This window comes from Nestor notabilis, unplaced genomic scaffold, assembly GCF_000696875.1.
Source record: "Nestor notabilis isolate BGI_N333 unplaced genomic scaffold, ASM69687v1 scaffold9915, whole genome shotgun sequence".
NCBI classification, from domain to species: domain Eukaryota; kingdom Metazoa; phylum Chordata; class Aves; order Psittaciformes; family Psittacidae; genus Nestor; species Nestor notabilis.
Window position 1 is genome coordinate 18295 of NW_009927882.1, and position 25802 is coordinate 44096.

At 36.2% G+C, this 25802-nt stretch overlaps 1 protein-coding gene across 1 annotated transcript in view; it reads left to right on the forward strand.

The window, feature by feature from the left end:
- The window catches only part of LOC104405528 (protocadherin-11 X-linked-like), a 34723-nt gene extending 9245 nt beyond the window's left edge, over positions 1–25478 (forward strand). The window contains 2 exon segments of the mRNA XM_010014262.1: positions 16029–18515; positions 24823–25478. Coding sequence (XP_010012564.1) covers positions 16029–18515; positions 24823–24828 — 2493 coding nt within the window. The 3' untranslated portion in view covers positions 24829–25478.
- The last annotated feature ends 324 nt before the right edge of the window (positions 25479–25802 follow it).

Genomic DNA, 25802 nt, shown 5'->3' on the forward strand with positions numbered 1-25802 from the left:
GTGAATGCTCCATTCCTGGCAGTGTTCAAGGCCAGGTTGGACAGAGCCTTGGGCGACATGGTTTAGTGCGACGTGTCCCTGCCCATGGCAGGGGGTTTGGAACTAGAAGATTTTAAGGTCCTTTCCAACCCAAACCATTCTATGATTCTAACCCTGTTTCCTTTATATAGATGTCTTACCTCAAAAATCTTACTTACATCATCCTTGCATAAAACTATTTTATTTTTTTAATGATGTAGTTTGACACGCAACTTCTTGCAAAGTTCCCCCCCCATTCACCCTTTTTTTATTTTACTCTCTGAAATATCAAAGTATATGCTCCTTACGTGAATGTTTTGCAGCAGAATTAAAGTACTCCTCAGTAGTAAGTTGTTTAGAGACATCTGTACAGATAAGTGGACATCTGTGGGCAGTGTCTTGAAAAAGTCACTGGGACTGATTTTTAAAGGGAAAATATCTGATTTGCATTCTTACAGCTGTGAGTTAGTGTCTCTAAGTAGATAAAACTACTACTGACTGGTGGTAGTGAGTCAGGAGTCAAGGTAATTGCTTCTTGCTGGTTGATACAAGGCTCCTTTAGGGTGGTTTATGGCATTATTACTGTAAAAACTGTCTGGTCCCGTTATCCTGACATTGCTTTGGGGGATTGACTGAAGACTGGAGGAGACTCTTGCTTCTAGGCATGGTAAGTTCAGTGATTTAGGGTGAGGGACAAGTTGGTGTATCTTTTTGCATTCAAGACTCTGATTTTCACACTAGCTGTCATGAAACAATAATATATAACTTAGCTTGTCTCTGTGTAGGAAGGATGATAGACTTGAGCTGGAAGGCACAAATCTGTCATATGGAGATCTTCACTTTGTCTATTTCATATGAATATTATCTTTTGCTGATGTCCAGACAGATCAGTCTGTTAGTTAACACAGATGTGGTGATGCTTTCTGAGCATAGTAGACTAAGGATTTGTTTAGTAATCTTGTGGAAACTAAGGGTGTACAACAACACTTAGAAATCAATATTTTCTCAAAATTGAGTAAAAACTTTAGTTTCATTTATATGGAAAGAAATGGTCAATTACACAATAGATAACAGTAAACCACAATAAAAGCAGTAACACCCCCCCATCTCAATAAATGAATTATACTTTGTTTTGCATATATACATGATACTAGAACTGCAAATATGCAATGTCAAGCAAAGTTGCAAACAGTGTGTTGTGTTCTTAAGCAGTGACACTGAAGTATCCTCATGCGAATGCTGATGTTTTATGTTTACTATAGAGTGGCAATGTAACACACCTGAGGCAAATGTATAGAAAAGTTTTAAATGTCACGTTCAAAAGCAGTTAACTCATGTGAATGCTTTTAAAAGCTTCACAGGTTGCTAACGTTTCTAATGTCAGCAATATGAGTTGTGTACAGGTGTAAAATGTATGGCAAAAATAGTGTTTTCCTTTTGTCATTTGTGTGTTGCAAGTTTTAAAGTAAGCTCAGTCATTAACTGAACTTTCTGAAGGTCTTTCAAGGTCATCAAGCTTTCACATGAGCCACAGTATACTAAAGGATTCTTTTTGCCCTTTTCTGTAGGTTTAGATGCTGGTCATGGTTACCTGGAGCATAGGGGTTTTTTCACTGTGCTTATTTGGTTTCAGATAGCTGTGTGAGCTACTTGGAGGAAAGAAACAAATCAGTGTTACGAGCTGAAGTCTGGCTTAAGAGAATTAGAGATTGATGAGGGTTTATGAAGCATGTGAATGTAGACAGTTAAAAATACTTCAAAAAATGCTGGAGGATCATTGGAGGTGAGATTTATTTTTTTTTCCCCCCGTCAGTTAATTGCTAAAATTATTGGCTAAACATCTTATGACTGCAGACAAACAGTAAAAATCTCTGGGAAGATCTATCTCCATGTTAAAACTGAAGCCATGATTGAGTTTTACTGGTCACTTTATCAAGGCTTCTTTTCATTTCTGTAGTAGCTGCCTTGAGTCTTAAACTTTTCCTTATGTTATGCTTGCCATAAAATCCTCCTCACTTTCAGAGGGTAAGAAAATATTATTTATATTTGACTTGACTTCTACTTTCTCATTTCTACTGCTGCTGTTACAATTGCATGGAGATTTCGTGTGTATGTCTCTACTGTGAAAACCAATTTGAGTTAGGAAAGCAGCAGTGTGTGCTGTCTCCACGTATTTCACACTTTCTGGGGGCTATATCTAAAAATATATGTAAAGTAAAAGAATTCTAAATGGAAATCTTAATTTTTGCAGCTATCGTTAGCTTTCCTTGGGACAGTCTAACTTTGAAATTCAGTTTTTGGAAAATCAATACCTTCACAGTACTGAAACTAAGTAAATTTATTAGCATTTTTGAGGAGTAAATGCTTTTATCAATATAAAGCAGCTCCTGTTCAATGTTTAACCTATAGATACAGTTTTTAACCTCAGAACAGTTTTGAAAGCTCTATATAGACATGAACTGCAAATTTGCCACCAAAGTAGTCAGGTGAAGAGGATAACATCACTGCACTTTCCTAATGTATTGAGACACCCTTGATGCCTTACAGTGTAATGAAAAGTGCAAAGATGAAGAACAAGGAATTCAGCTCTCTATGTTTTCATCACTTGATGATGATTTGCAGACAACTTGGAAGAATTTTGGGGGCCTCAGATTTTATCACATGTTCCTGTTTGCCGTTGTTGTAACACTTCCCTCACCTGTGTGTCATTCCAACAAGGTAGCTGCTGTTTGCTCTCAAATAAAGTGGGACTCACACTGGACTTGCAGCTGTCCAACGAGTGGTGTAAAAGCCTGTTCTTAACTCTGAGATGTCACCAGATTTCTTTGTGTCTGTCTCCTGTGGTGTTGAGAATTCATCTGTCCTGACTGCTTTGCACGGATCAGGCCTTCCACCCCCCATACTTAGGGATCAAATATGGCCTTCAGGTTTCTGGCTCTTAATTTTCCCCAGATCTGATAGGTGAGAACAGTGCTAACAAATTACCTCTTCTGCAACTTTTTCTCAGCTGCAGTAGAAGAAACAATTGTGGCCTAGATTATATATTTACATGTATTTAGCAGTTTTATATATGGAGCATCTTTTATTCTGGCACATTGCTAACAGTGCACTTAGGTTAAATTATACTGCACTCAGAATCTTTAGTGTCTCAAAATATACAATATTTTAAAGACTTCATATTCTGTATGTCAGAGAGGAAAGATGTGGGAGCCTTTTCAAAATACCCTGAGAGTTTACTGCCACTGTGCTACTATGTTATTTTTATATATTCACTGTCAGGATCTATAAAGATGCTTCTCTTTGACCCCTATTTTGTTTTTATTTGTTTATTTGTATTCTTTAAAGAATGACCTGACATAGATTTCTGACTTTCAGACCATTTATTTATGAATTATGTTAGTGAAACTGCCTTTGGTTTTCTGCTTGATCATCACCAATGTTTCCAACAGGTTTTTATTGTTTTAGTAATTTTCTCAGTTAGCAAGTTTGTAACTAAACTTGTTTATAACTAAATAAGACTGTTATTACTAAAGGCAGCAAGAGCTATCACTAGCCAAGCATAAAACATATTACATTTAAAGACCATTATTTTTTTTTCCCAAATTATTGCTGCATGGAATGTAAAAGTTTTTTGGCTCCATAGTAATTCTAGTTGCAGAATCATTTTGTAAGGATTTTTTTTCTGTGTCTTTTAGTTATAGTAATGGATGAAGGAATACATATTTTACTTGTAATTTGGATGACTATCACGAAAAACCTTGAATTAGGTTTCCAGCAGACTGCCTGCAAATCCTAAAATTATTCTGATAATTATTATTAAAATTTCCAAGTTATTCATGGATAGTTCTTTTTCACATACATATGGGACCAAAAAAATCCAACCAACTGATATTTAAAAATGTTCAGTGAAGAAAAAGGAAATGTGAATGATAATACTAACAAAAGTTTCAAATTTTTCTTTTGTCCAGATCACTTTTCTATGACCCTTGTTTTTGGAAGAGATGAAGATTTCCAATTTTTAAGATGTTTGACATATAGGAGATGCAGTTTGGCTTTATTTTTCATAAAGCACACAATATTAAATAAGTTCTTATAATGATGATGTGTTCTGAATTTAATTTTACTTTTAGCTTTCTAATATTGGTTTTTAGTGGTAGAGATTTAGGTAATTGTAGTTGTTTATACCACAAATACGCTGTACGTGGTACTTTTCTTCCTTTCAAGGGAAGGTACAGGGAGGAGAAAAAGGCAAGTCCAAAATGATACTCTCTTAGCTGTCAAGGAATATGTGTAAATTGAGTGTCAACCGTGGATTGTGGCACTTGACTGCATTAGTATGGTTATTTTTATTCCAAAGTTTATTCCAAAGTAATTTACATTCTCCCGCCCAGAAATATAATTGCTCTGAACGCTGAAGTCCTGTAGAGCTTTTGAAGCTGGGAGATGTAGCAAAGAGCATTTCAGACAATTTTAAAGAAACAAAAAGAAACATTGGTAAAAGGAACGAATTCTGAGTCATCAGCTGTCAGTATTGAAATACATTTTTCTCACATTGTGCAATAATTGCTGGCTCTATTAATGTGATGTGTGTTACTGCTTTGGTTATTGCTGATGTTCCAAAGTCAAATAATTGTAGTGTTTTTTCTTTGCTTTATCAAGCAAATTGACTTTTTCCTTTTCCTTTTCTTTTTCTTTTGAGTCAGGATCTTCCTCAGTGCTTTTCAGAATGGGATATTATATGTCTTTTTCACTTTGAGATTACTTTTTCCTCTTCATTTTAACCCCTGCCTTATAATTTTCACCCTCATTTCCACTAGGGACTTTTCAAACCTATTTGTTGTAGCACATTTAAAGGTATAAACAAAGTAGTAACGTCTGTTTTGTTCCCCATCCCTATTTCCCATGTAACCTCAAAAACAGTATTCTGGCAGTTACATATTAGTATTTTCCATTGGTGAATTGCCCTTTGTCAATGGAAAACCAACACAAAGTGTGAATACCGTAATTGCAAAGCCAGTCTTACAGATAGACCATAAAAGATTGAACTTTACTGTTTCCCATCAGTGTTGTACTGAAGTGCATTGTGTTAAGACTTTGACTTTTGCTACACCTTTACATATGATGCTTAGTTAGACTTCTGTACTTCCAGTTTTTCCGTGTCTCTGATTTCAAAGTCTCAAACAGTTACCTCTGCCAAGCCTGGTTATGTCTGCGAAATACTAAACAATGGCAGCAATGGACAGCATGGACAGCAACAGAATCTATTTTGTTTCTATCATGGTTTTTGCTTTCAAGGTTGCTTGTGAGGGTGGGCTCCTCGAAGGTGAGCATTTTACTCATAATGAAGGGGAAAAAATTGTTCAAAGAGTGTAAATAAAAATAGGAAGGACACAAACCATTCCAATGGTTTGTCTTCTATGACTGTGGTATATGGATGGAAAGATGGCTGTTTACAGTGTTAATGACTTCTATAAAAGATGAGTTGGATCATCATTCTTTCTACTAACTTTTGGAGGAAATAAATGAATAACCTGAAAAGTTTTTTGTTATTTAGAGTACTGCTGTATGAGAAACAGTGGTGTCTTCTTTCAGACTGCCTAGGCAATTTTCTGAAAGGGTATGTTGATTTGAAATCCTGTTCTCACTTTGTAAAGCTATCTAAACTGGTATTATTCGTGCTTTAGTGTTATTTTCTATAAAGCCTATATTCTGTACTCTTGCTAATGTAATCTTTGAGGGCCACTGAACTGTGAGACTTGGCTCATTGTGGTTTGGTTTCTGTTCTCCAGAGTAGTTGTGAATGAGTGACTTCTGCTTTCCGTGCCTCAATTTCCTTTCAGCTATGTGAATGATGCTGACTTGGCCTGCAAATGGCCTTGCTGGATGAAAATGAGTTTCATCTGATCATGTATTCTGTCTCTAACACTCAATATCAAATGCTTATGAGAGATTGTAAGAACAGGACAAGGGTGTTTTCCCAAGCTATTCCTGATGTTCCACCAATTTGAGTCTTACAGGTTTCTTATCCAGAAGTAGTAGTTCTGATATTCATATCTGTATTTGGTTTTTTTTCAGTATGTGAAGTTTCTCCATTTGGGTTTTGAACCTGTTTTGTAAAAATTGGAAATTATAAAATTTGAGTATATGGAATATGGGTAAAGTTTTAAAAACTACATCATGCAACACACTTATTTTAGCTTCTGTTTACATCAGTTCATGGTGATATTCAGACAGCCTTGTCTTTGAAACGTGTTTTGGATACAGTGAGGAAGGAATTTAGCTTTATTATTTTACTTAAAATGTGTATAGTTTTTGATAGGCTGATGGAGAAGACCAGAAACTGGGCAAAAACTTTTTTTTTTCTTCCCACAAATAAGCATGCCTATTGTATTGGATTAAGTAGAAATAAAATTAATTTGCTTTGTATTTGAAATACCTACATGCTTGAGCAAAGATAAAATGTAAAGGTCAGAGACGGAAGCAGAATTTATTTTGCTACCCAGTGGCAGAAAACTTTGTAGTACTCAAGGAAAAAGGTTTTCTCCAAAGTGTTCCTACGTTGAAGAACTGGAAGAATAGCCAAGACTCTGTAAAAAGTGAATTTACCATTGTGAAATTAAAACCTAGGGGGTTTAGATGCTTCCTTATTAATGATGCTTCCTTATTCTTACTGCTTTTGTAATGTCAGATAATATCAGAAGAGTTCTTATTAATTGTTTCAGGTGTGTCTATTTTCCTTGCTGATGGTCAGTTTCCCAGCTGGTGGACATGAGTTAACATGCTTATGCTGGATTTTAGGTTGATTTCTTTAAATAGATTTGGTTTAGTAGTTTCAGTTGTTTATGTCATGCCTTTAGAATGAAAAGGCTAAACTTCTCATTGAATTATTGAGAACATGTTATCTCCAGAGGGTGCCGTCTTACAGCCATTTTCCTGGTTCCAACCTGTATGTAGCTCAGAGATGCTGTCTTTGTTAGCAAGTGTCTCAAAACAAGACTAATTCTGTGGGTGTTGTGATGGTTCTTCAACATGAGGTTATTGTCATAGTGGAGTAGTTATGAAGAATCTAGATAAAGTTCTCAGTTCTTGTTTGTCACACTGTCACCTTGGTGGTTGAAATCATGTTGGTTGCCCAAAAGCTGCTGATATTTTCCACTAAGTACAAGGCCATAGGTCCAATTTCTGTGTGTGTGTTGTAAAGTCCTGTTGTACCACAAACAGCATGCGTACTATTATTTGCAAATATCTGGTTTAGGACAGTGATTGAATTAATCTTGGAAGACCTTGGAGTGGATCCAGACCTGGGAAAGCTTGCTTTTTCCTCTGATTTGGATTACACAAAGGGTTGAAATAATTTCTGCCCAGTAACCACCTTTGTCTAACTTGCTTTTTCTGGAATTGTACGGTTTTGTGAGGTCAGTCATATTGCTAAGTAACACTTCAGCTATTCTGTTTATTCTGGTGTTAGCTTTCCTGTGAACATACACCCCATCATTCACTTAGCTGTTGAGATTAACTGCTCTACGCAGTTTTTGTGAGAGACCTTGTTTCAGCCGCAGAGGATAGATAGTTCATAATTTATTGGAGGATATATGTTCCCTGGTGGGGCTAATCTAGATCTTTGCAACAGGAGATGGATATTATACTTACATTCTGAAGCTGGTGCTCTTCATGCTTAAGTATTGGCTTCTTTTGTTCTATGGTTCTGTGTTTTGGTTTACTTTTTTTTTTTTTTTTTTTTTGAATTCTTGGAGGAAAAATCCCTTCCCATTAGCCAGAATTTATAGTGAATACTCAAGACTGAACTGCTACTAGAGAATATAAACAGTGAACAAAAACTGAGCAGAAAAGCTGGAACGGAATGAGGAGTGTTTGGTGTTTCCCCTGTAAACATGCCATTCTACTATTTGTAATTTGATTTTCTTCCTTGCAAATCAATTGTATCAACTTCCTCACTGATTTTAAGTCTGAGAAATAGCACAAGTGTATTCAACTAGAGTAAAATTGGAATTTTGTTCTTGTTTTTAGAAAGGAACATATTATTGAGTATAACTACTTATACAAGTATGTATCAATTACACTTTTAAGATTTTTGTTCCCAAACAACTCATAGGGAACCTAGATTTGAAGTATAACTTGTCAACTAGGAAGTCATGACAGTTTATATACTAGAACTTTCAGTACACGCAGGTAGCATGAGTATTTTTTCCAAAGTGACTTTGAGTTGAAGTACTGCCTTACAGTACCTCTTTTTGTCTTGCTTTTGTTCTACTGATTCAGATAAATAGGAGTCAGTAACTCTGGAGGAGGAAGAAGAAAAGTTGTCTTCCTGATAAATCCAGCACCAGAAAATACATTTTTGGTTCATTCACTATATTCTGTGATCAACGTGGCAAAAAGACTTTTATTTAATGAGTTTTAGAATTCAGTCTCTCTGGAACTGTTTTTAGTACTTCCTGTCACTCTGTACGTCTTCTCAGCAACCCTCCCTGATTTATTACTCTGAAATTGCAGTATTATTTATTATCTTCCAGTGTGTAGTGAAGTGGTATCTTGCACTTACATACATCACATACTTTTACAGTTTCATATGGTAGTTCCACTTTTTTTTTCTGTCACAATAACATAGAAAGGATCAGTTTTTATTATTTGGAAAAGCATAGCTTCATTTCTTTCAGAAGCAAAAATGGTGCTATGGTAGTTAAATGTCCCACACAAACTTTATCTTTGAGTCTTAAAAAACCCTGCAAAGAGTGGAGGTCTTTAGCAAGGCTTTCTGTCATGTTCATTTCAGCACTATTGGCAGCAGGCCTAGGATTCCTAAAGCTGGTTTGTGAAAGCTGGGGATGTCTACTCAAAATGAAAGAAGTGAACTCTTACAGTAGCTTTTTTCTCATTCTGTTTTATTTTTTTTCCCACATGAATTGTGAATTTTCTGCATTAAAGCTGTGTATTTTTTAATGTCAAAATTCATAAAGCAGTGATACACGCACATTAAAGTATGGTCTCTGCATGTGAAAATGTGCTTGTGATGTAAATCCAGAGAACATGTTGTCTTACTCATTTATTGTCTCTGTGTTTCTGGATGCTAGGATCCCTGAAGAGAAGCACGTGTGTCTGTGAGATACTCTTGCCATTCAGATGAAAGTTCTGTCAGTGTTTTTTTCCTGAAAGTGTAAACATAAAGGGAAGATACAGTTGTTTTGCTCACAGCTGAACTTTAGTTTAAAAGGGCCTCAGATCAAATAAGATGATCTTGCTAAATTACTTCTTGGAAAGACTACAGCACCAGAAGTTAGCATATGGATTTGTCTTAATGAAGATGCCATGTATTTAAAGAAGTCATGCACCTTGGATGTGTGTGCGTATAAGAGGGAGTAGGAGAATAACAATATCTTAATTTAAAGAAAAATGGTTTGCAAATATTTGTACTCCTTTTTAACAAAGGACAGAGGTTTTCAGTTTGTTTGTTTGGGTTTTTTTTTGTTTCTCTGTTTTTCACAAGCCAAATCCGTATGTATCCATCACTCTCCTTTTCCACAGAAATTATTGGAAGCTGAGGATACTGGATGGTCTCTCCTTTAGGGTAAAAGAATTTTCGGAAACATCTATATCCTTGTATATAAATTCTATTCTTGTTATACAAGTCACTGTCATTTTTAATCTGCTACTTTAAAGTACGGATCTGGTTATAGAGTAGGTAGCGAATAGGAGGGCATTAGAGGTTCACACTACTCCAACACCCAGTCAGCATTCATCTGAGAGCTGGAAAATGTGCGATTAGGAGCCAAAGATAACTTGTTTGACAGTCAAAGCAAAATGAGGTTGTGATTTAGGAGCAGTTCTGAACAGCAGTATGGTACTGCTAGCTGTTACCTCTGAAAGCACAGTGATGCATTAGAGAATTACTAAAGCAGGGGCTCATTTATTCTCTCTTTTTAGAGATACTTGGTTCTGTTATGTTGATGTTCTCAACTAAGAAATGAGCAAACACATAATTGTCATACATATATAATGCAAATATCAAAATTCACTGGTTGAATATAGTGTTGCCTAATATAAATCCTCTTTTTCTTAATGATTGTCTGACTACAAAGAGAAGATACTGAAGGACAAGTAAGGTATCTGGAACTTTATCTAGCTGTGGAAACGTGGGAGTTCAGACCAAAGTTTAAATGTATTTAATATTTTAATCTGAACACCTTCAGTTGTGGTAAGAATATAGTTTCCTGTTGATAAGGTTGTCAGACTGTTTCTGAACAGCTATAAAGGAGGAGATTAAAAGGAGAGGTTACTTCTGTAATTGCCTTACCTGCAGCTATTGACCTTTCTTGTTTTGTAAATAGTGTCTCTAAATGAAAGAGCACTTGTTTAAATTTTATAGTTCTAAAGTTTACTTTCTCAAGTTTAGTTTAAAACATGATTAGTAATTCGGAAGTGTCTGGCTTTCTCAAACAAGCTACAAGCCTTGATAACGTGTCTCTGTATTTCAATTTCCCATCTTTAGATAGTGGCACAACTATTTATATAGCAGGAGTATTGTCAAGATAAATTCCTTAAAGTTTTGTGTTGCAGCTGTATATTTTGCTCAAATATATAATTGCATGTCTGTGATACACTGCTCAAGATTATTCAAGTGACAGCCAGTTCCTGCTGCCAGTTTTTTGCAAGCAATTATCTTGGTAATTTTTATATCGTATTGATGCAGTAATGTGGCTACACCATTACTCCTACCCTCAGGTATGGGAAGGCAATTTTTATTAAAAGAAAAGTTTTGGGTGATGGTTTGTTTGAGTTTTTTAAAATCATAATCCATCATTCAAGAAAGAAGTTAGATTCCATAAACAGCCCCCAGAGTTGAGACAGCATTTCACAGACCAAAGATGTAATATGGGAAGAGAGTTAACTCTTGAATCCTGGTGCAGTTTTGAAAATGCTAAGTGTGTGTATTGCTACTTTCCAGCTCTCCATGTTCTCTTCCTTGTAAAGCTTGTAGAATACTAATATTAATACAGTTTAGGTATGGAGTGTCAAGCCTGCTTTAGGTCTATCTTGGAGAAATTAGGGCAGCAAAAAAGAAAATACATTACAAAAGTAATATTCACTGTCTCTGGTTGTCTTTCCTTAATGGAAATGAATGTGCTCTAAAAAATAACTTCTGAGAATTGGATGCCAAGACTTGATGCAAAAATAGTCTGTCATATATATATATTTTTTTTTCTTTTCTGGTTTAGAAAATACAGTTGACAATGTTTAGAATATGTCAAGATTGAAAAGAACTCTTCCCACAAAGGAACAAATAATCCAAAAGGATTAAGGAGGCTCAAGTGAAGTAATTTTTAAAACTGTTTCTGGCTTTTTGTAGTAACTTCAAATTCCTATTTCCAAGGAGGTAATTTTGTGTTTAAGTATACCTCCTATCCCTTTTTTCCTTCTTCACAAAATCAGTATTAAATGTATTTGTTGTCTGCTGCTTCATTCCATATTATACTTTTTACCCATCCTTGCCAGCATGAAATGGTTCATTATTCATGAAATGGTTTATTATTATCCTTATGTTCTATTGATCCCTTCTACAGCATTTTGCTTTCTGTCTGCTTCATAGGATGAGTAAGGTTTTGTGTGTGGTTGTATATATGGAGAGGAAATATTTGGCAGAGGTTTACATGTAGAGAAGCTCTACATGTAGCTCTGTTAGGAGCTAAAATCATGCTACTGTACTCTTTGGTGATCTAACACTACAGATACAGAGCAGTCTTGACAAAAATGGGCAAGGAAACAGTGGCTGGAACCTATCTTGTAATTTTGCAGGAGACCTGCAAAGGTTTTCTGTGTTGCTACATCATAAATACCTAGCAGTTAGCAAACAGGCATTATTTTCTGGGTTTTCTGAAAAGATTTTAGGGTCCTTTGGACACAAGATTGAATTTTAAGCAATATTTTTATTATTAATTACTTTAATGAATTATTGAATTACTTTCTAATGGAAAACTGATATTTGATCTTTCTTTCTCCTGCTTTTTTTCTTTTTATCTCTTTTTAACATTTTATCTCTTTTATTTCTCAATATTGCTGTATTTGGTTAGCTGGAATTTAGTTACTCTAAACCTGTTTATTTTAGATTTTAGGGAGAGTAAGATTTTTAGAAGTAATGAAATTGATTTTAAGAGGGTTGTTGACGTGCACGCTTACTACTTCTACCTTGTTGCAATGTTCACTGAAATGAGTTAAAGTGAGTTACTATAGAACATAAGTAAATTGTTTTTTAGATGCATGTTGTCTAGCTCTTGACTTTTGTTTTACGATTCAGTTGAACTGAAGACATACATCCTATAAGGTGTTTGGCATGAAGTTGTAGATACGAAACAATGAGCTGTCTTTGCTCTTGTGTCTGTCTTGAAAGGCTCATAATACTGCTCTTTAATGAAGATGGAGCACACTGTTGATCTACTTTGTCAGTTAACCATGTGTAGTTATTATATACAATTACATCATTTATAATGTTGAAAGTAATAGTCACTGATAGGCTGTCTAATTTCAGAGTGCTTTGTATCACAAGCAGTCATTTTTATATGGTTATTTAGCACAATATTTTTCCCTTCCCTATTTCTTTGGGAAACTACTACTTTCTAGAAAGTTACTGCTGGACAAGTGCACTGTTATGAGTATTAACCAGAAGCTGTGTTTTTTTTCCCCATTCTTCTTGACAATCTCCAGGTAGTCAATACCACATGGGTTTGAGGAACTACTGTGATACTGCAATATGTATATCTAGAGAAGAGTTATGTATAGACTTTAGGTGCACTTTGTCACATGCAGTCCTGTCCATAGTACTAGAAGCTCTCGTAGCTTATCATATTGAGTGTCCGTGTGTCATCGATTATGTATTTATTAATCTACCTAAATGTTTCAATTTTTAAAAAAACTGTTTATTTTTTTTATTTACCTGACAGCCCAAAACAGCTCCGAAAAGGACTTTTGGATCCATTACAAACGATCAGGTAAATACACAGTAGGGAGTGTTCAACATGAAAACCAGTTTTATTAATTCAGAAACTACTTTGGGCATGAGTCCGCTGAAAAGTATGTTATGAAAATTGAATAAGGTAATGAAGTTGCTTATTGCCCTGATGAAGAATCTTGCCATCAAGTCCAGAGCCTTGTAAAGCTCTTGTTTTGCCTCAAATAGGTAGGTTACATTGCCTAACCTGTTGTTTTTAGATTAAAAAAACTCAGCCTTTTTTATTTCTCGCTCCCATTCTTCTGTAGTTGTGGAGATAATGTAGCAGATTATTTTTACTAGTCAGTCATTTTAATGGCAAAAGGTACTATATAAGTGTTAATTATCTATTATGCTTTTCCTGCGTACTCATATCCTTTCTAGTTGTGAACTAAACCTTCAGATCACTGGGATAATGCAGTTATTGAGGTTCAGTCCAAATAACAATGTTACCCTTTTGGAAATTTCACTGCACTGAGGTTTTAATGATGATAGAGCCAGTTACTTCAACATGAAGAATTTAATCCTGAAGGTTTTTCTTCATGTTTCTCTCAAGAATTTTACTTTTCAATTTATTTGCTCAGAAGGGAGAGAAATAGATACTTATAATCTTAAAAACATGCTTCTTAAAGGTTTCATTATTTTTTGGAGTGTTTAGAATGGGAGAGCTCTTCATTCTTAGAAAATGTCTTGGTCAAAATGCAGGATAATATCACACCAACCTTATCTCTTAAGCAACATGAAATAGGCTTGCTTGAACTAGGAGAAAGTATAATTTTCTGTATTTTTTTCTTATTTTTGGGGGTTTAGAAAGATGTATAAACCTGTAATGAATAGCAAGGAATACTCTTGGATAATATTTTACCATAGAAAACTACTCAACTGTTAATAATTAACTTGGAAGAGATCTTTGCTGCCTTTTCTGTTTCTCTAGGAGTTTACTGCTAGTGATGGGGAACTGAAGCTCTGTTATTTTATATCAAAATTGTATGCCATAATGAAAAATATCTTTCTCATAGCTGACAGAGAAAAACAGAAATGGGTATGCATATGTATAGCTGCATGTATTCAAACTCTATATGAAGTGTTTGTTGTAGTTGTGGGATCTAATGACAGAATAATCAGTGCCCATCTGTCAACTTGTGTACAAATAAAGAAGTAAAAGATAGGTGACAGGTTTGTGGTTTTTTTTTTTTTCTCTCCTCGGTAGCTTCTGTTGCTTTTTTTCTGGAAATCTGTGTTAAAGGATAAAATACAGAATTTGTCATTTCCCAGTAATTCTGAAATTTATTGCAATTAACTGCTAGCCAGATTGAAGATAAAGAGGAAACTCTGCCTTCATGAAGAGATCAGCAGAGAATTACTATTCTAAAATTTAACCTAATTGCTACAAAATTTATATCTTGATTTAGAAAAATTTGCAAGGCTTATATTTTCATATGCCTTCTGCTAAAGAAGCCAAAGCAGTATTTGTTTTATTGTTTCAAAATGTGTTCCAGTTTGCTTTAGAGTGTCCCTAGTTGCAACTTACTGTCACAAATACTGTGCAAGTGGCACAGTAATTTTTGAAATGTGGATGAATAGTTCTTTTCCATGAAATAAGTGATTACTTAGGTAGGGTCAAATTCTGGCTTTAAGAAAACAACTCAATGAAAGAGTACAGCCTTACACCGAAGTAGACCTATAAATGCATTCACTTAATGATGGATAGCAAGGTACAGTGAATACAAATCTTTTTTGCAAGTAATGAGAAATGAAGAGCTTTGCACACTGGGAACACTTTCTTTCCCTTTGGTTTGAAGTGTCTTAAACCAGTTTTGGACATGCATAATTACGAAGACAAACACAATAAACAGAGAACCAGGCCAGATGCTGTTGTTCATTATTACAGGTATGGTACGTAAAACCAAAATCCTAGTTAGTCAGCATCTTTATTGATGCCTTTTTTTCTGGTCACCCTATACATTCAGCTTTAATGATCTGCATTCTAGCTCTGCCCTTGTGGAAGGGAAGATATGGCTGGAAAACTGCCTTTAAATCCATTCTTCCTCTGAAGAGTGAAAGATACGAAAGGGAGAATAATTGTGATATTCTTAAGCCCTGCTTGTCTGAAGAGACGGCAGAAGAGGGCATCTAGTTCTAGATTCCAATCTTTAGTTTAGCAGACTACTTTTGTTAACACTATGTTTTAAAAGAAGCTGTTTGTGCAATATATGTAGCATTTCTTTCAGGGCTCTTGGGTGTTCAACAAACCCCATTAAAATGGATGTTGTAGTTCTGTGATATTTTTTTGAAACGAAAATAGATCTTATTTTCATCCTGGGATTGTAATTTTCACTACAAATACAAAATACATAATGATGAAGAAAGGAATAGCTTTGATGAGGTTTCAGAATGTATTCGTAATAAACTTATGACTTAGTTTTGTCTGTACCATCTAACGCCTGAATTAGGTAGTAAGCCTCTTTTCAGTGATGGTGGTGATTTCTTATGCTAATGGTTTCAGATGATGTCCAGAGTTGCTCCAAAACCAGAAACTCTCTCTTTCTTATTTTTCTGGAAATTGAGTATTCCTCCACTGTGTGCATGCTGTCTTGCTTTGCATGTGGCTGAACTTTGGCTTCATTCTTCCTTTCCCCACTCACTCATACAATAGAGGAACCATCTGTCCAGGAATTAATAGCTTTTCTGTAGAAATAGAGAAACTGATTAAAAAAACCCAAACCAAAACACACTGCCATGTTCTCCATCTCCCTTCCCCCTCTTTTCCCCTTTCCTCCTCACCATTTTTCTAAAGTGTCTTTCTTCCCATGTTTGCTCTGAAGCTTTCTTAAGGCCCTGGAGCTTAAAGCAAAATTAGATATTGCAAAATAAAGGTAAATATATAAATGTATATTCCTGTAAACAGTATGTATAAAAATATATATTCAGTAAAAATTTCAGAACACTGAGATGTTTCTCTATTTAAATATACTGTCATGCTAAAGTATGTTCTTTCTGTGTCTTGTAGGGTCAAAATGTGTTTGGTCTTGATATAACTGAGACACCTGAGGGAGATAAGTGGCCTCAACTGATTGTCCAACAGATCCTCGATAGGGAACAGAAGGATACCTATGTGATGAAAATCAAAGTTGAAGATGGTGGAAGCCCTCCAAGATCTAGCACTGCCATCCTGCAAGTCACAGTGACTGATGTGAATGATAATCGCCCAGTCTTCAAAGAGAATGACATTGAAGTCAGTGTTCCAGAAAACGCTCCAGTGGGCACCTCTGTTTCTCAGCTTCATGCCACTGATGCAGACCTGGGCTCAAATGCACAAATCCACTTCTATTTCAGCAATCAGATCTCCAGTTTGGCCAAAAGGCTGTTTGCCATTGATAACACCACTGGTCTCATCACTATAAGAGAACCGCTAGATAGGGAGGAATCTCCTGTACACAAATTAACTGTTTTGGCAAGTGATGGGAGTTCAACTCCGTCAAGAGCAACAGTGACTGTTAATGTTACAGATATTAATGACAATGTCCCGTCAATAGACACGAGATACATCATCAATCCAGTGAATGGGACAGTGCTTTTGTCTGAGAAGGCTCCCCTTAATACAAAAATTGCATTGATAACAGTAATGGACAAGGATGCTGATATGAATGGTAAAGTTACTTGTTTTACAGATCATGATGTCCCTTTTAGGCTAAAGCCTGTGTTTGATAATCAGTTTCTTCTGGAGACAGCTACATTTCTAGATTATGAAGCCACACGGGAATATGCCATTAAAATAGTGGCTTCAGATTCAGGGAAACCTCCCTTAAACCAGTCTGCAATGCTCCTGATCAAAATTAAAGATGAAAATGACAATGCCCCTGTTTTTACACAGCCTATCATAGGTCTTTCCATCCCTGAAAACAATGCTCCGGGTACTCAGCTAACCAAGATAAGTGCTACAGATGCTGACAGTGGGCGCAATGCTGAGATCAGCTATATCCTGGGTTCTGATGCACCTCCTATTTTCAACCTTGACCGCCGTACAGGTATTCTGACAGCAGTGAGAAAGCTGGATAGAGAAAAGCAAGACAGGTACTCCTTCACTGTGCTGGCTAAGGATAATGGGATACCACCCTTGCAGACCAATGCTACTGTGACAGTGTCTGTCCTGGACCAGAATGATAACAGCCCTGCTTTCACACACAATGAATACAATTTCTATGTGCCGGAAAATTTACCCATGTATGGCACAGTGGGGCTTATCACAGTTACAGATGCTGACTCAGGAGAGAATGCTGCAGTTACTCTCTCTATATTAAATGGTAGAGATAATTTCATTATAGATCCACTTACTGGTGTAATAAGACCTAATATTACCTTTGATAGGGAACAGCAGGGGTCATATACTTTCCAGGTGAAAGCCGTGGATGGAGGAAGAGTGCAACGTTCCTCAACTGCCAAAGTGACCATCAACGTTGTTGATGTAAATGACAACAGGCCTGTTTTTGTTATTCCTTCATCTAATTATTCATATGAGTTGGTTCCAACGTCAGCCAGTCCAGGGTCTGTAGTTACTAAAGTCTTTGCAGTAGATAATGACACAGGAATGAATGCAGAGCTCCGCTATAGCATCATAGGTGGGAACTCACGGGGCTTGTTCACAATTGACCAATTAACAGGCAATATAACTTTGAAAGAGAAAATAATTACATCAGATCATGGCTTGCACAGACTGGTGATAAAAGTCAACGACCTAGGACAGCCTGAGTCTCTTTACACTATAGCTCTAGTGCATTTATTTGTCAATGAGACAGTCACCAACAGTTCCTATGTACAAGAGCTAGTGCGCAGGAATATGGAAACTCCAGTTGGCCAGAATGTTGGGGATGGGGAGATAACCCCACAAACCAATGATTATGTCAAGATCATCATTGCTATTATTGCAGGCACTATGACAGTTATTCTCGTAATTTTTGTTACTGCTTTAGTACGGTGCCGCCAGACACCTCGGCACAAGGTTGTCCAAAAAAACAAGCAGAGTGGTGAATGGGTTTCCCCAAACCAAGAGAATAGGCAGATAAAGAAAAAGAAGAAGAAGAAGAAGCGCTCTCCAAAAAGTCTCCTCCTCAACTTTGTGACTATTGAAGAATCTAAGCCTGATGATCCTGGCCACGAGCACATAAATGGCACTTTAGACATTCCTGTAGAGCTAGAAGAACAGACTATGGGAAAGTATAACTGGGCCACCACACCAACCACGTTTAAGCCTGATAGCCCAGATTTAGCAAAGCACTACAAGTCTGCTTCTCCACAGCCTACCTTTCAAATTAAACCTGAGACTCCTGTGCCCCCCAAGAAGCACCATGTCATTCAGGAACTGCCTCTAGATAACACCTTTGTGGTGGGCTGTGACTCACTTTCCAAGTGTTCATCAAGCAGCTCGGACCCTTACAGTGTTTCTGAATGCAGCTGTCAAGGAGGCTTCAAGACCCCAGGACCCATACACACCAGACAGGTAATGGAAATTTTAAGGTGATCTCTTTCCCCTTCCCTTCTTACTTTGCTATTCCTGTAACTCTAGATCTAAGCAGTGCAAAATAACCTTTTCTGCAAGGATTAGAAGTCTGAAAGTGCATGTTAAATTGAGGCACTGAAAAGTAAGCAATTTGAGAGTCATCAGTGTTAAGGGAGAAAATGAAATGTCTGTTGGCTGTAGGGACACCGAGCAGAGAATTATGCCATCGGTAGGTATTGCTGACTGCAGATGGCAGCATGGCACTGCCTGCGTCACTGCAGTACCTCGTGCAGCCCTGCAAGGCACAAAGGGGTTATGGTGCTGTCCTCTGTAGTATTGTGTGCTCAAGAATTGAGGTAATCTAGGCCAGGTGGAAAGCAATAAAGCCTTACAGGATCTGATAAGTGGTTCTTAATATTAATGGAGTCTGGAATTGCAGCCTCATTTGGGCATAGCTTTACTTCAAGGTCTCTCAAAAGCAGGCAAGGATTTTCCTCTGAGAGTTTCGGTGCCATTTTCAGACTAGAAGCATACTGGACTACTTAAATCTGGTGGAATAACACAGTCAGCAGGCAAAATTAGGGGAAAATGAGAAGCATCAGTATAATTGCCCTGACTTCTATGCTGCTCCGCCCGATAAACCAGATAGTAGCTTCTCAGAAATTCAGTACAACAAAGGAAATGTCTAAAGAATCCTCATCTTAAAATTAAAAATAAATTGAGAAGCAAAGCACATCTTGTTCTTCTAGACACTACAGAAAGACTTTAAGTCACTGGAAACGGAATCTAATGACTGTCCTTATTCTGGACAGTTTTATTAATAATAAAACTTTGCTGTTTGTGTTTCCTTCTTTCTTCAAATATCACAAAGTTTTCAGTGAAAATAGTTTTCTAGTTAAGCTTTAATTGGTCAAGGAATTAATCATGAAATAAAAATTGGCAGGAGATTTAATATATTATTGATAATATATTTTAATACTATTGCTCGGGAGTAAATCCTCAGCATGACTGAGCCTGTTAGACGTTTTGCTCTAGCTACGTTTTGATTCTTTTTTCTGTAGCTTTGTTTTATTGCCATGACAAAAAATGTGATGATGGTGTGGTAATTGATAACAACATGTGCCTGAAAAAAGCTGCTCATTCAAAGTAGCCATTGCATTTTGAAAATTGCAGGCCGGGTTGTTTATTTTATTCTCTTTTCCTTACCAACCCAAATGTGTGCTATGTTCTATATCACTATGCTTTAGATAACTTCCATCTTTTTCTGAGGTGCATTAACAGAAAAATTGAAGGGGGGAGGGGAGAATTCCTTATTTCTAAGACACGACAGCACTGAAAAATGAAGCTTTTTGAGATTTGAGTATTTTCTATTAAAGGTATTTGAATGTGTAAATTTAAATTACACATTAGAAAAGCTTCTTGCTGGTTTGTTCATCTGTTAGAAGTCTCATAACTCCGAGGAGGCTGGTGCTACAGAAATGCTCCTCAGCGTTTCTCTAAGGTTCATCTAAGTGATTTTTCAATTGGGTTCTGGTATAGTTCCTCTGAGCCAAAAAGGTTCTTCCATTGTCTGCTCAAATACACTGTCAAGCAGTAATGATGCAAACAAAGCAAGCTCGTGAGTCCCTAGGTTTTCACTAACATAGTTCTTCCATCCAAAGGGGCTTTTAAAGTAGAATGGAAGCAATTCTCTTCTGCAGAAGTTGGTTGGGGGAAAGAGGGTTTTCTTTTATCTGTACCTTAAAGTTCAATGACAGGGGCTTCCTAGCTGGAAGAGCAGAATAGAGTTGTGTTTGTTATTTTTTTTCCCCTTTAAATGCTCATTACCTGGTATTAGCTTATCTTCATATACCTGAAACTATATGAGTATGATGCACTGAATATATCAAAAAGACATTAATGTTACTATGATTCTATGATTCTATTTCTATTGATTTTGTTAAATCTATAGCTATCCTTCTTTTACATGTATTTTTCTGTATGAAAGTGATGACATTGTTGGAGAAAGTATAACTGCTCACTGTCAGTGGCTCTTTACACAAATCTGAAAATAACATTTACCTGTAAACATGTGAATTGACATTCTTATTCCTTATTTAAATAAAAGTAATTTCGTTAATGAATTTACGTACATAAATTGGTCATGAAAGGCCATTAGATTTAAATATCCTTTGTGTTGTACCATGATCACAAAGGCAGAATTGTATTTCATAAGTAAAACCAAGCACAGTATTTCTTAAACATCAACTGATCTTTTAAGTCAGTCTTTCTTCTAACCTGATTTTGTATATGGTAGTCTGTATAGTTTTATCTCCTGTGGTGCTGTAGAAGGTGACTCGGGGTGAGTTGTCACTGTTAGCCAGTAAGAAGACAAAGCAGACACAAATGAACTTCTGCCACAATGGTTTGGGTGTCCCACCACCTGCCAGCCTCAGAGACTAACAGAGTGTTTGTGCTTAATGATGCATTTGTATTGTGCGCGCTCTGAATTACCAGAAAACTGAAGGCCAGGCTGGAGGATTGGAAGATAGGAATGGAAGTTGACAAGGGAGATGTGCTAGTTTGAAAAATGAAAGTAAAATGTCTAACGTGAGTAAAAATATTTTACTTTACCACTAAGAATTACTGTAATGCCTCCCTTTTACAAACCAAAAGCTTTCTGAAGGAGGCTAAAGAAGATTACATTCACTGTGATGATAACTCTTCACTTTCTACTGGGTGCTGCTATTAAGAGGTAGCACATCTCAACTGTTCTTAGTTTTGTCCATGCAAGGCTTTCTACTCAGGTATTTGAAGTAATATTGAGTTAGAGCTAAAAATATATGTTTTCTTTTGGAGCTCTAAATTTTGTGTATGTCCAAATGGTATTGATTCAGGTCTTTAAAGAAAGGAAATTATGTCTTTGCTTTACTGCTAAATTTGTCTAAGTGATCTGTAAAATGACAGAAAGTCATTACAACAGTTGTAGTCAAAAAGCATGCAAGACAAGATGGAAAGGTTTTTCTCCTAAAACCCCCAAAATATCTCTTTAGTGGTCATGTGGGAAAATAAATACAGCAGTGCAACAGCTGAAATTTTTATGGAGAAGGAATTGGAAACTCCTGAAGCAGCTGAGGACACATTGAATCAGGAAAAACAGGAAGCTGAAGAGGGGAAAGTATGGTCCTAATGTAATACCCACTATGTATCTAAGAAGGGGGATAGGAGAGAAAGCTATTAATAGTATTCTGCAGTTACACAGTAGGAATTAATAAATACTAGTGATAGCAGAGCTGCAGAATAGTGTGTTTTCTTTTGGGATGTAGTAGAGATAATTCTTTTAAAGATGTTTTAGCAAGTGCTAAATTGTGAAGGGTCTTCTTATTCATAATAAAATTTTTCAAACTAGCATATTTGGAGGCTTGTAAAATTAAACTCGCTTTCAGTGTCATCAGATTTTCATTGTTTTGGTAGTCATGGGCCTCGTAGAAAGATGCATTTCTTTGGTAGAAAAGCATTCAGCACCTTTAAAGTTTATCTGTCTGCAAGCTTTGTAAAAGCTCAATTGCTTTTGACATTTACCTCAGTGAGAGCAGACTTCATAGAAATATTCCATACTGACACAAATCTTCTAATTCCTTTTGCATTTGCAATGGAATGATGAAAAGAAAGCAGAAGTTTTTCCAGTCTAGTTTTCATGTGGTCTACAATTTTCATGTAGACACAATTTTAAAATATAAATTCTTTGCTCAAGTACTTTAAACAATGTTCAGACAATTGAAATACCTGTCTAGGGGTCAACCTGTCAACTCAAACCACATATAATACTATCTGTGGCAGTTCAGTTCTAAGAAGCTCCTGCCACAAAGGTTCATTAGAATTTGCCATGCATTTTGCTGCCTTCTTGTCCCTTTCTTTTCACTAATGCTATTTCAGACATTCTTTGCATTTCAGAGTAGTATAATGCATACTATAGGAACAGTTGAAATCTGAAAATAAACACCCGGTCACTCAGGGAGAGACTTGTAACCTTTTGTATTGTCATTTACAACTTTAACTTGAGAGCATGTTTTTTCCTGACTTTGTGTAATTGAAGAAGTGTGAGTGTTTGTCAAAGCAGCACCTCTTCTGCTGATAGAGCTGGGAAGTGCAATCATGCTCTGAATCTACCATTACATGCTTTTTGGTGGTTCTCCATGCTTCACAAGGAGCTCTGGTCTGTATGTTAATTTAGCTTCACTGCTAGCACACTATACCATGTTTGGGAAGTTGCTGAGGGAGTGAACAAGCATGCACACTGGTTTTATTTACTAATAAAGATCTTCATTAGTTAATTTTAATTGCCAGGATTCTATCATCTGTGAACATACCCATACTTATGAACAGAAATTTGAGGTGACACAGTGATCTCTGCTGCACTTGTTAGAAACTGGTTGGAGAGGGGCATTATATTCCTTAGAAATGTGAATGGGAAGTAGACCTCATTTAAAATACATTATATTTTGGGCCCCTACAGTCTCAATTCTGATTCTATTAGTAACTGCTTAGACCTGCTTACAGTCATGGTATATTTGGTTTTCTGATTTGAAATGTAGTGAAGAGTCATTACAGCTTCCCACTCACTATGAGAACAGTGTGCTTAGGATGTGAATTGAAAGAATATTACACTGTTCCTGAAACTAATAGCTCTAAAAAGTCACCTGTTATGTAAATCTTTAGCTGCAAGATGTATTGTTTAATTTAATAACAGTGAGGCTAGTGAGTTTAACCTAGTATAGTGTTCATCAGTAGTCGGTGCTTGATGCTTCTGATATGTAAAAGGGCTTAGAAATAACATGGGTACTCTGCATTGGCAAATACAGAGTAAATTATACTCAACACTTTCTTCTAAATATCAGTTAAATAGCTGTTGGTATAAGCCCTTCCTAAAAGCCATTTCAAAATTGATTACTATGATTCTAAATAGTCTTGTTATTTTCTCTTAATATTCTGGTGGCTCTGATACACTTCCATGTGTACGCATTTCAGGAAAAAAAACTGACATTCCCATCTGGAGAATTTCTAACTCAAGGATAAGTAAAAGTCTGCAACATGGAGGTTACTGAGCAGTACTGAATTGTGCAGTACTACTGAAGTAAAGCTGGTCAAAAAATGCTTTTCCTCTGTGAATACTTTGAAGAAAGACTTTAAAATTGTTCTTCTAACCTGTCTTTCACTGGGAGAGCATGGGTGAAGATAATCTAGAATGTGCTCCTCTTGCCCCATAGTAGAAGACAAAAGTGGCACAAATGGGAAGTAAATAAAACAATTAATGCTATGTGTGAGGAATAAAATGAAATACTTTTAATATGACACTCAAGTAAAAACTAATTTGGAGAAATCCGAGGCTTCCCCCTACCCCAGTAAGAACTTGTTGACTTAGTTTGTACTGAAGTTGGAAGATGGCGTTCCAGCATTAATAACTGGGTGATTTTTATGCAAGCTAGAATAATATGCAACTCTCTCTTCAATAGCAGCTTGCTTTAGAGTAGTAGCAGCATAAATTTTCTTAAACATTAAGTGCATTTTGCCTTCATTTTTCACTGAAAAGTTTACTTTTCTCCTCATGACCCAACTTTGTGGTTTTTTTTTTTTTTAAGTGACTTAGAGCTATAAGCCATTGCCAACAATGAAGTCTGATTTAGCTGTGGCCTGATTTTCACACTTCTTTCTTTTCCTGTTTTCTGTCAGCATATATTGCACTCAATAATCTGCAGTTGGTAGCAATTTCCTGACCAGGGAGTGGCTAGCGTCTTGGTGATGGTGGTATTGATGGTGCTTTCTTTCCTGTGAAATAATTGATTGGAATCGATTAATTTATGTGAATTTTTAGGACTTTCACTCTGTTGATGATAAATAGAGATCAAGGATGCAAAATATCTCTTCAAATCAAGGTATTTTATGCTCTTAGGATTAATGCTCTTGAACAAAGTCTGCTAAACCCCTGTAGAACATGTTCTAGGTGGTATGGTAGTCTTTGAATAGTTATAGTCTTGCAACAGCACTTGGGGTTTCAAGCTGACAAAGCAAGAAAAAAAACCCCTACCTAGAAGCAGTTTCTTTTTCAGCATTTTTGCTATGGGTATATAGATGTGTGCAGATCTTTGCTTGTGCATAGAAACCTAAAACCACAACACACATCAAAAAGGTTGGTTAGAACCGCAGTAGCTCAGTACTTCTCAAATCCATGCAGTGACTGACAGGGTAGAAATTTGGAGACAAACTTTACAATATGTGGGGAAAATTATGCAGGAAAGGGCTTTTCTCATGCTGTTTCTCTGTTTGCCAGCTCTGAACGCCATCGCATCCGATGTTATATACTGAAGTCGTACGTGTACACAATGATGTTAAGCCAGCAAACATGAAAACAAGGAAATAGCACGAGAAAGCCCTTTGTCCTGTCTCTGATTGCCGAAGAAATTTATCGTCTGATCTCCAGAGGGGTTTGGAAGTGACGATGAACTGTTCAAGCTGCCCTACTGAAAGGTATCAAGGGCAAGAATTTTTTAAAAAGCAAAGACAGATTTTAGTACGTTGTGCTATAGTGTTCTATAATGTAGTTTTGCTAAGAAAAAAGTAATGTGACCCATCCTTCTGCACAGTTGGTGATTATGGTAAATCTATTTTGCTTGTAATCATCTTCTTGTCCCAGATTTCTTTTTTCTTTATTTATTTTAGTTGAAACAATTAGGAACTTTGTTTCTATAAATATATTAAAAGGGAGCAATAAATTTTATTCTTACATTAAAAAGAGAATGTAAAGTTCTTTATACTCCCTGCATTTAAAATAAAAACAAATGAATTGTTGTCACTTATAGCACCATTATCCATGTTAAGAATTAAGTGTTATTTATATCTATACCATAAGATTTTTAATGATGATATTGCTGCTATGGATCATAAATAGAATTGATCAAATCACTGCTTTCTCATTTTATAGGCACAGTAGTAGTAGTGAAAAATGAGTACTTCCTGCTTTCTTATCCACAACATTTTGTAATAAATAAATGATCACCTTTTAAATAACTGGAAAGTATTCACTTAACTTTTAAAAATAAAATCTAATTTTCATTTTGCTTGCTGAAGTCTGGCTAATGTCTGTGTAAAACTGCCATACATTGAACCTTTTGAAGTACTTTTATTTAAAACAAAAAAGTCCTAAGTCCAGTGACTTGGTTTTCAGTGTGATAAAATAGGGAATAGCATACACCATTTTTTCGCTGTTAGCCAGCACATGGGGGAGAAAATGGCCTAATGTTGATACCCCCC